Genomic DNA, 10,449 nt, shown 5'->3' with positions numbered 1-10,449 from the left:
ACTAATTTTTTTTAAATTTATTGTAGAGATGAGGTCTCACCAAGTTGCCCAGGCGGGTCTTGAACCCGCGGGCGCAGGCAATCCACTCACCTCAGCCTCCCAAAGTGCGGGATTACAGGCTGAGCCACCAAGCCTGGCAGCTTTATTATTATTATTTTGAGTGCCACCATGCCTGACTAATTTTTTGATTTATTGTAGAGATGAGGTCTTGCCAAGTTGCCCGAATTGGTCTTGAACCTATAGGCTCAGGCAATCCTGTCATCTCAGCCTTATAGGCGTGAGCCACCGCGCCCAGTCTGGAATGGTTTTAATTTGTTTAACTTCATCTGTTGGAGGAGATGAGCTCATGGATCCAAACCCAACCTTCTAGCCAACCTCCATCACCTTAAAGGCTAAGCCTGTGGCATCCAGGAGGGCCCACTCTTGCTTCTGAGGGGCCACCTCTGCCACCATTGTCAGTGCTGAGGACCCTGAGTCATGGCCTGTCCCCTTTGACCTTTGGAGCTTCGCGCCTGGGGGAACACATCATGCTTATTACTAGTCAGAGGCCATGCAGTATATGTGGGGAATTTGCATTTAAATCCCAGCCTGGCCATTTATTGGAGTCTCCTGACAAAGCCAGTTCACATCTCTGAGCCTCAGTTTCCTTATTTGAAAAATGAGAATAATACATTTTCCCTGTCTCAATACGGTCCTTATGAGAGTTAAACAACATAATGCATACACAGTGCTTAGCGCAATGCTTGGTACATAATACTCAAAAAACCTAAGCTATTAAGAGTAGCTTTCCTCATGTTCTCCTTTTGAGTATTTCAGCATCCTTTTGAGTATCCCAAAAATGTTTAATTGTATTTAAATATAAAATTTTAATTATGTAAAATTCAGTTAATTTGGAAAAAGACTCTTTAGACAAACAGGCTATAAATTCCTTATAATGTTCACGAGCAGATAAAATAGAAAAGGACACCCACAAGGAAACCCAGCAAGCTCAGAGTGGTAAACATGTAACAGCAGATATGCTTAAAATGCCAAAAAGAATGCGGGGAGTGGGATACTTGAATGGATACAAAAATTCTCAAAAGGGGGTTGAATTTTAGGTAAACTAGTTATGAGACAAACTTAAAGCTGTTTGCCTCTTGCCAAGCAGGGAGGGAGGACAGGCAACTCCTGTCTGCTCTTTCCAGCTAGAAGAGCCCAGCCATCGCAAGGCCTGGCAGAGAGGACTGCACCAGACACTCTTTCACAGAGGCTGAGCCTAAGGCTGGAAGTTTTGACCCCAGGCCAGCACTCACGACATTGCCCTTTGCCCAGTTTTAGATTTCTATCTTTTTTTTTTTTTTTTTTGAGTCTTTGAATGCAGTCTCAAGCTCCTGGGCTCAGGCAATCCTTCCACCTCAGCCTCCTGAGTAGCTGGGACTACAGGCATACTAACTTTTTGACGTTTTGTGGAGACAAGGCCTCACTATGTTTCCCAGGCTGGCCTTGAACTCTTGAGCTCAAATGATCCTCCCACCTCAGCCTCCCAAAGTGCTGGGATTACAGTGTGAGTCAGCATACCTGGCTAGATTTCCATCTTTTCCTTCCATCCGACTCAGCTTTCCAAGTAGCTGGAACTATAGGCATGCGCCACCATGCTCAGGTGTTTTTTGATTTATTGTAGAGACGAGGTCTCGCCAAGTTGCCCAGGCAGGTCTCGAACCCGCGGGCTCAGGCAGTCCACTCGCCTCGCCTCCCAAAGTGCTGGGATTACAGGCTGAGCCACCGAGCCCGGCCCATCTTTTCCAAATTGTTCTTTCCCCAAGTCCTCTCTCCAGAGAGGTTGCCATCACTGTGATCACCTTCCCATACCCCACCAACCCAGTTACAAGTGGTGATTTTCTGTTTATTGCTCAAAAACAAGAATCCAGAAGCAAAAGTAGAGAGATTGTGGGTTGGGGAGATGGCAGGAAGGGGGCGGGACCTTGTCCCAGCTCTCCTCTTCATCCTTCTGACCCTCCATGGCCCAGGAGTCAGGCCTGGGCCAGGGCATCTGGGAGGGGAGGGCCTTAATGGCCACGGGAACAGTAGAGCTATGAGGGGCAGTCCTTGAGGGGGGTACCCTGGGCTGGAGGGGCCCGAGAGTTGCAGGGGGGCTGAGTTCCCCTCCCAGGGTCCAAAAGCCAGTAGGTTGGGGGCAAGCCCCTTGTTTGGCAACTGAGTAGAGGAGGCTTTGGGCGGCAGGATGCTGGTTTATTTACTGTAAGGTCTCCAGGGCCATCAAAGCCCCCTCATGGGATGGGGAGACTATTTACACAGCCAGGGACGAGGGGAGCCAGGAGGCAGAGATCAGGTCCTGTGCTCCCCCTGCCCCCAATGAGGAGGGGAGGGGCGTCCTGGGTCCTGCAGCCTTAGTCTTGGGGTTCAGATGGAAACTTCATACTCCCGTGTATCCTGAAGACAGAGAGAGCAGATCAGTTGTTGATGTGGGATAGCGGTGGAGGAGGCAGCAAAATGGGAGGAGGCTTCCACAGGGAGAGGGAAAGGCCCTGTTTTAAAGTAACATTGATCACTGAGGGCTGGGGGGGTGTCACAGAGTAGAAGTGGGGCTGGATCTGGCCATTGGATATGCTTGGGTCATCCTCCATTGTCTTAAAATGATATAAAAATCTGAATTTCTGCTTTGTTTTGAACAATGAGAAGATCTGGCAGTTGGGCCTAAGTTTTGACTGCAGGCTGGAGCTTTATCCATTAAATGGGGCACATGTTCTCTAGTTAGCTGCAGTCCTCACTGCTCCCTTGTTCACACATGGCTTGCCTTGCTCATTGACATGGCCCCTGTAGGCCACTAAATTGGAAATTCCCAAGACAGAGATTCCAGAGATCTTGAGAGAAGGTTATGGAGTCCTGGCGGAGTTGAGAGATGTGGCACTCCAGGGGGAGGGGAGGGGCTCACCCCAGCTTCATACAGCGGGTTGCTGAAGTCCGACTCCACAGTGATGGGGCTGTAGGAGTGGGAGCCCGAGAAGCCGAAGAGGGATTTTCCCTGAAGCCTGAGAAAGGGATGGGACAGAGGCTCTTATCAACAGGTAAGCCCCCGAGTCCGCCCCAAGCTCTTGTGCCAGGCAGGCAAGACGTCTGACCTGGCCAGCAGTTCCAAGTGGGGTACTTACTTGGTGTAGTATATGTAAACTCCACTGCCAAGGACAATGACCAAGCCTAGGGGCAGCAGGATAGCCAAGGCGAGGTTCCCACCCTCCAGCTGTCGTGACGGGTCTGTAGTCTGGGTCACTGGGGAAGGAGAAGCCGGTGAGCTGAGGCTGGGCCCAGTCCTGGGTTCTCCCAGCCTTCTACCCTGGGCCTTGAACCCTGGGCCTCACCCCTCCGGGGCCTGGCCTCCTGCCCCCGGCCTCTGCCTTGCCCTCCCGACCTGGCCAGGCCTGTGACTCCACCTGTGCCCTCACTGACCTTCCAGTTTTCGGTTGTCCAGGAGCTCCTCATAGGCCACTGCAGGGAGAGGAGGGGGAGGGGACGGGGTCTGAGCCAGGGAGGGAAGGAGGTGCGGGTAGAGGGCCGGGAGCCCAGTAGGGCTGGGCTGGACAGTCTGGTTCTTTGTGCCCTCCATTCAACCTAAACTTTATCTTTCCGTTGGTGGTCGGGGAGAAAGAGGCGTGATCAGGGCAGGGCCTTCTTCCTCCTTTGCCAGACCCCTTAAAGTTCGGGGTTCCTGGACAGTCTGAGCCAAACAAGTCTTCAGAATTTGTCAGAGAGAAAAACTGAGGCCTATCCAGAGAGGGCAAGGGACTTCCAAACCAAGGTCCCCTCTACTACACCCCTTAGCATAATTCTGTGACCTCAAGTTTCCCCAGGACTTCTGGACATACCCGTGAGGGTAAGAGCCCACAGGAGAAGGATAGCGGGGAAGGCCTAGCAGGGTCACCCATTGGTCTCGAATTTGCTACCTGACTTTCCCAGCCCTGTCATTCCCTGGACACTGATGTGCCCCTCCTGCCGTGTCTGCCCAGGCACCTTTGCAGAGCGGGGGCTGGCTGGTCCACTGTGAGGGGTGACCGGGCACACAGGTGATGGTGACCTCGCCGATAAGCTCAAAGCCCTCATAGCAGAAGAAGCGCAGAGATTCGCCTGCTTGGTAGTGATGCTTGTACAACGTCTGGTAGCCATTCTCAGGAACCCCGGGGTTCAGGCATGGCTCGTACTTCACTGCAGGGAGTGTGCCAGTAACGTGCCAGTTGTACTCCCAAGCCGTGGGGCAGAAAAACTCTCCCAAGGCTACCCAGCCACCTTTCCCAGGGTGTTCCCCAGACTCACAGGCGCATTTGGGGACTCGGTCGCTCCACTTGGGTGTGCCTGTGTCCCGGCTGTAGCAGGTGAGCACGGCTGCCCCCTCCAGGCTGTATCCTGGCAGACAGCGATACTGGACATGCGAGCCAACAGGGAAGCCAGCATCCGAGGCAGTACGATGTCCGTTGGTGATCTCACCAGGGTCGGCACAAGTCATGACTGGTAGCAGAAGGGCAAGTTAGGTCAGAGGGAGCTAGCTCCTTAAAAGATGTCCCAGAAGCTTAGCGCTGGGAGAGGCCTGAACCTAGGGCCATATCCTCTGAACATCCCTAACCCCACTTCCCACCAATTCCTCAGAAAGAAGACAGCACGAATTGGGAAAACTTAACAATCAATGCATTTTCTATTTCAGGCTTCTTTTGGAAAACAGGTCGATTGGGGCAACCTCAGGTCTTCAACCTGGGGTGAAGTTCAAAATATTTATCTACCATACCAAAGCATACCAGGCAAATCCCAGCAGTGTCAACCCAGCATGCAAGGCATGTCATCTGCAGAACAGCAGCTGCCCTCTTTAGAGGGGGCCCAGCTCTCCTGTCCCCCTTGTTTTCATCATGCCCAGCCCACTTTGTTAACATACACTGTCTGCCCAGGCCCTGGAGGCATTTGAGTTTACTGTTGTGGAAGAGATATAGTCATATCCATTTCTTGTATGGAAACCTGTGCCAGGCACCCTGCTACATGTTTTACAAACATTATGTATATATGTGTGTGTGTGTGTGTGTGTGTGTGTGTGTGTGTGTGTGTGTGTGTGTATTTTTAGTTAGAGTCTCATTCCATCGCCCAGACTGGAGTACGGTGGCACACATGCTCACAGTTACCCCAGCGTCGACCTGCTGGACTCTGGCGATCCTTCCACCTCAGCCTTCCAAGTAGCTGGGACTATAGGTGCGCGCCACCATGCCCAGCTAATTTTTTTATTTATTGTAGAGACGAGGGCTCACCAAGTTGCCCGGACTGGTCTTGAACCCGCGGGCTCAGGCAGTCCACTCGCCTCGGCCTCCCAAAGTGCTGGGATTACAGGCTGAGCCACCGAGCCTGGCCACAAACATAATATTTAACTCTGATTATCCTGGGAGGTCAATACCAGTGTCATCTCCCTTTGGGCCCAGGGCAGTCAAATGACTGGCCCATGGTCACTTGGTCATCTAGTGGCAGAGCTGGAATCTGCACAGGGTCACAACCACAGAGCACAGACAAGGCTCAATGTGCTGCTGCCTTGGACAGGGTCTCTCCTGAGCCCCAGGCAACAGGGTCAGCTGAACTCTAAGCCCAGTCCAAGCCCGACATCCTGTGAATCCTTTCAGGGATGGTGAGCTGTGTCAACTGGAGAGTTTTCTTGTGTCCAGCTCAAATCTGGCTTCCTGAAATTTCTCCCCAATGGTTCCACCATTGCCCGGAGGGAAGACCTACACCCCCACGTCCTGGTGGCAGGCTTTCTAAAAATTGGAGAAAGTGAACAGATGCCACTCCTTTCTGCTCTTCTAAAAGATAAACACCCCCAGCTCCCTCAAATATCACCTCCTCTGTGAAATCTCCTGCCCCATCCCTGAGAGAATTAGACCACTGCTGTTTCCACAGCCCTTCTTCATAGATCAGCTACCACTCACTCACTGTTGACAGCACCAGGCATTGTGTGAAGATTTTTCATCTGCTCCTCACAACCTCCTACTCCCACTTTACCGATGAGGAAGTCAAGGATTAGAGATGTTAAGTGCCTTGCCCAAAGTCACCCAGTGGTTACCACACCTGTCTTCTTTCCCAACTGAGCTCCCTCAGGGTATGACGGGGCGCTAACCCCTTTGGCATAACCCCAACCCAGCACAGGGCTTCAATGACTGCATTCAAATAATAAACCAAATGCTCTGGCAAGCCTTGGTCCTAGCAAAGTGGCCTCCCACAATGGCAAGTGTTGGGGACTGAGAGATTGGGGCGGGGCCTAGAACTGGACCGATGAAAGCAAGGGTTGATGGGGCAGAGCCCAGTGGGAACCCAGGCAGAGCCCCAGAGGGGCGGAATTCAGACGCGGCCCAGGTGGGTCAGAATAAGAGGGGGCAGGGTCTCGACACAGTGCAGTGGGACCCAGCGGAAACGGAGACAGAGCCCAGATCCGTATAAGAGAAAAGGTTGTAGCCCGGGGAAGATCAGAGCAGGACCCAGGACAGTTTCGGGGCACTGAGCGGAGGAGAGGAAGCCAAAGGGCACAGAGCGGAGCCTGAAGAAGATCCGCTTAGGACCCAGAGCCAAGGGATGGAACCCGGACTGGACTGGGACCCAGACAGGAAAGGGCGGAGGCGGGGCCTACATGGGCTGGGGCGGGGCCCACGCGAAGGGGCGAAACCCAGAGGGACAGGGGCGGAGCCTGAGAGGACGAAGGCGGGCCCGGCTCACTCTTTTGGCAGGCGGGAGGCGCAGCGCTCCAGGACAGGTCCCACTGGCAGGTGAGAATGTCGGAGCCCAGCAGCTCGTAGCCAGGCTCGCACTGGTAGGTGAGCACCGTGCCCCGGATCAGGTCCCCGTGGGACGCCGTCCTCCAGCCCCACTCCGGAGGTGGCAGCTCCGGGCACGTGTCGTTCCTAGGGACCTCTGCAGGGGAGGGAGGACGCGTTTGGAGGCTGCCTTTTGACTCAGGGCGCCCTTCCAGCCTCTGAGGTTTTGCTCCTGAGCCCTCTCCCGGGGCTCTGGACTGCTGAACCCGTACCCACCTCGGGACCCTAGCCCTCGGTACCTTTGAAATGCAATACGAAGCCCTGGCCCAGGCCTGGATTTGGGGGCCCGGGCGGTGCCTGGAACTGCAATGTTAAGTCAGGCCCAGAGGAGAGGAGACGGCGGCGTGGTTGAGGTCCCCGCAGCTGGGCCAGGACTCGGGCGCTAGAACCGTCCCCGTCAAACAGTGTCAGCATGTCCCCTTCGCGCACATTCAAGCTGTAGGGAGTAGGAACAGATAATAGGGCGCGGCTACAGCCGGCCCCGCCCTCCCGTTCTGCCCAACCCCCAACTCTGTTCATTGGTAAGCCCACCTACTCCCCAGCCTCGCCCGGTATTCCCCTATCTCCAGGTCTGGCGCCGCCGCCTTTTTGACAAATCATCCTTTCTCTTGTGCTAGCGTCTCCAGGTTCCACCTGTTCTATGGCCCCTCCCATCTCCTGCTTCCTAATCCCCAACCTTGCTCATTACTAACTACGCCCATCACCATGGGATCCACAGCCTAGCCCAACTCCAGCTCTGGCCAGTCTCGGATGCTACTCATTGCCACCCTGCAAAACTCTAGGCCCCGCCTGAGTACCTGCTTTGGGGCCACGCCCACCTCTGGTTCTGTCCAGTCACATGACCACCTCGTACCAATTTAGCTTACCGGATTCTCCCCATACCCACACCCGTTCCACGCCTGGGTAATAGATGATTTGAACCTCGGTCTCCTACTCCTATCCTGAACTCTTATCCATCAGACCATATATTCACTAAATTCTGCGTAGACACAGAAAAGCTAGCCAGGTTCAGAAAACAGGCTAGTGCATTGTCTCATTCCACACTTCACTGAGCCCACACCATCGCTGCCACTACAGGACCCAAACATACATCTCAACTTGGAGCAAGATACGCTTCTCTTCCTGGACGTGCAGGCCCCACACGCAGTCCTGGCCAGGGCTATAGCTCTGGGGCCAATCAGGAGAGAGGACCACACCAGCTGGCTCCGACAGCTCCCCTCCACACATAGCTAGGGGAGAAAGGGCACAGGTTCAAGACCCAGGTGGGTATGCAGTCTCATTTCACCACGGTCCTCACCACTCCCAATGTGTGCACCACATCGCCCCACGTGTTCTCTCATCTATGATCTACCCGCTTCTTGCCACATCTAAGTCCTGTCGTGTGTGATCCCTGACCCACTTCTTAGTTAGCCCAGCCACTCTCCAGCCTACCCCCCCCCCATGACTTAGTCCAATTCCAGGTTTGGCTCTTGAGGTACTTGGGTTTGTAAGCCCTGAATTTGGAAACAAGTCCACCACTTATTCAGCAAAGAAAACAGCCTTTGAAGGTATAGGGATTTACCCAAGGCTTGGGTTTGTTAGGCTGGGACCTGCAGGTGTCCTTCCTGAATGACCCTGCTATATTCCCCAGTTTAGCTGGTAGTCTGTAGACCGAAGGACTGCCTGGGATGTGGAGAGCTCACCCTTGCAGGCTGGCTCTGTGTCGTTCCAGTGGGGTTCTGTGGGATCCACACATTCGATGGCATTGGGGGGACCAGGGGGTTCCAGGGCATATCCTGGGAGGCACGAGAAGGTTGCCAGTGCCCCTGGACGGTACTCAGGGTCTGTGGTAGTGACGTTGCCATGTGCCAGGAAGGGGGCGAAGCAGCGATCCTCCTCAAAGGCTAGGGAAAAGTCAGTCACAAAAACTAAGCATTAGGACAGGCCTCCAGAGATCTCAAACTGAGGAACTTGGGCTGAATTCAGGTGTTGTTTTTTGGCAACTCCAAGGGTTTTTTTGGGTTTTGGGTTTGTTTGTTTGTTTTTAAGTAGGAGTCACTTTGTCGCCCAGACTAGGGTGCAGTGGCACGCTCACGGCCTCCGCAGCCTTGACCTGCTGGGCTCAGCTGATCCTTCTGCCTCAGCCTTCCAGGTAGCTGGAACCACAGGCATGTGCCACCACCACACCAGGCTCTTTTGTTTTATTTATTTTTATTTTTTATTGTCGAGACGAGGTCTCGACAAGTTTCCCGGGCTGATCTTGAACCCCTGGGCTCAGGCAATCCTCTTACCTTGGCCTCTCAAAGTGCTGAGATTACAGGCATGAGCCACCGTGCCCAGCCTCCGTGGGCTTTTAAAAACTGAATCCCTTGGACTTAGCTTTCACTCTCCAGTTTGTCAGAAAGCCTTACACTTCTCATTCACATGTTTATATTACCTCCTCAGCCTCTAGAGGGAACTCCCTAGGCTGGTCAATTCCCAGTCACAGATCTCTGGATAAAGAGGTCCACAAGCAAATAGCCATTTGCTCAAGGTCACCCAGAAGACAATGGCAGAAGCAGGTCTCAAACCCAGATGGCTTGATTCCCAGCCACAGATACTTGGCTCTGGCAACTGCAAAGGGGGGCGGATAGGAGGAAGGGTGCCTTTAGAGAACTGGCTTGTGTAGGTGTATTCTCTCTTCAAAAATAACAGTTGGATTGTGATCATCCATGCTGTTGCTAGAATCCAAAATTGCAGCTAATGCAAAAGATACTCAGTTTTTACTTCAGACTAAGTCAGCAAAAACTGAACATTTGTAGAGCATTTTCGTTTCTGCTCCCTGGTCACATCTTAGCTGCAAACCTTCCTGTGAGGTAAAACTTAGGAGCCTATGATGCAGGCAGGGACTCTCAAGCAGTGGCAGCAGTGGCCCACGACTGTGGAGGCAGGCCTCAAAACAAAAATTTCTCACTAAAAGGCCAGCCTTCTTTGCACTTTAACACTCTCAGAATCTTGCAGATCTTCTATTCTATTTCTGTTGATTTTGCAGATCTTCTGTTCTATTTCACTGTTACCTAACTTGTAAGGTATCATGTCTAAATCCTACCCATCCATTAGGGCCCTGTGCCAATTCCATTTCTCCCATCATTCATACCAGAAGCCCCTCTCATCTCTGAGAATGTCATTTTTTTCCTTTCCTACTACTGTTTGCACAAATCTTCTGCTTCAGTTACTCTGAAATTCGATTTCCCAGACATACCAGGCATTTCTCTACTTCCTTACCTGTCCTCATATTTTGAAAATTTTACTTGAGATGCTGTTTCTCCATCTTCCACTTTTAAAATACCCATGATCTGTTAAGACCAAGCTCAAATACCTCTTCCCCCATAACTACTGACCTCCTTGTTTCTACCTGTGGACAAGTATCCAGTCCCCCCTCTTCTGTTAACAGCACCCTTCTTTTCTTTTCCTTTTTCTTTTTTTTTTTTTTTGAGTTGAGTCTCACTCCATCTCCCAGACTGGAGTGCAGTGGCATGCTCCCGGCCACCGCAGTCTCGACCCGCTGGGCTCTGGTGATTCTTCCGCCTCAGCCTTCCAAGTAACTAGAACTACAGGCGTGCGCTACCACGTCCGGCTAATTTTTGATTTATTGTAGAGATGAGGT

General features: G+C 52.6%; 1 protein-coding gene across 9 annotated transcripts in view; it reads right to left on the bottom strand.

The window, feature by feature from the left end:
• Positions 1 to 1,861: 1,861 nt before the first annotated feature.
• Positions 1,862 to 10,449, bottom strand: part of SEZ6L2 (seizure related 6 homolog like 2) — a 20,312-nt gene continuing 11,724 nt past the window's right edge. For 4 of the 9 annotated variants that reach the window (XM_008071671.2, XM_021719383.1, XM_021719381.1 and 1 more), the window contains 10 exons: positions 8,507 to 8,707; positions 7,915 to 8,053; positions 7,064 to 7,260; positions 6,727 to 6,921; positions 4,306 to 4,497; positions 4,006 to 4,197; positions 3,445 to 3,483; positions 3,150 to 3,267; positions 2,933 to 3,029; positions 1,862 to 2,430 (listed from right to left, as the gene is read on the bottom strand). In XM_008071671.2, the coding sequence (XP_008069862.1) occupies positions 2,401 to 2,430; positions 2,933 to 3,029; positions 3,150 to 3,267; positions 3,445 to 3,483; positions 4,006 to 4,197; positions 4,306 to 4,497; positions 6,727 to 6,921; positions 7,064 to 7,260; positions 7,915 to 8,053; positions 8,507 to 8,707 (1,400 nt within the window). In that variant the 3' untranslated portion in view covers positions 1,862 to 2,400. The remainder of the gene's footprint in view (positions 2,431 to 2,932; positions 3,030 to 3,149; positions 3,268 to 3,444; positions 3,484 to 4,005; positions 4,198 to 4,305; positions 4,498 to 6,726; positions 6,922 to 7,063; positions 7,261 to 7,914; positions 8,054 to 8,506; positions 8,708 to 10,449) is intronic. The other 5 variants (XM_008071672.2, XM_021719382.1, XM_021719379.1 and 2 more) reach the window with 4 other exon arrangements.

This window comes from Carlito syrichta, unplaced genomic scaffold (genome assembly GCF_000164805.1).
Source record: "Carlito syrichta isolate Samal-C Ts95f unplaced genomic scaffold, Tarsius_syrichta-2.0.1 Scaffold314605, whole genome shotgun sequence".
Taxonomy (NCBI): domain Eukaryota; kingdom Metazoa; phylum Chordata; class Mammalia; order Primates; family Tarsiidae; genus Carlito; species Carlito syrichta.
The sequence above is the reverse complement of the archived record's forward strand: the minus strand, read 5'-3'. Positions and strand labels throughout refer to the sequence as shown.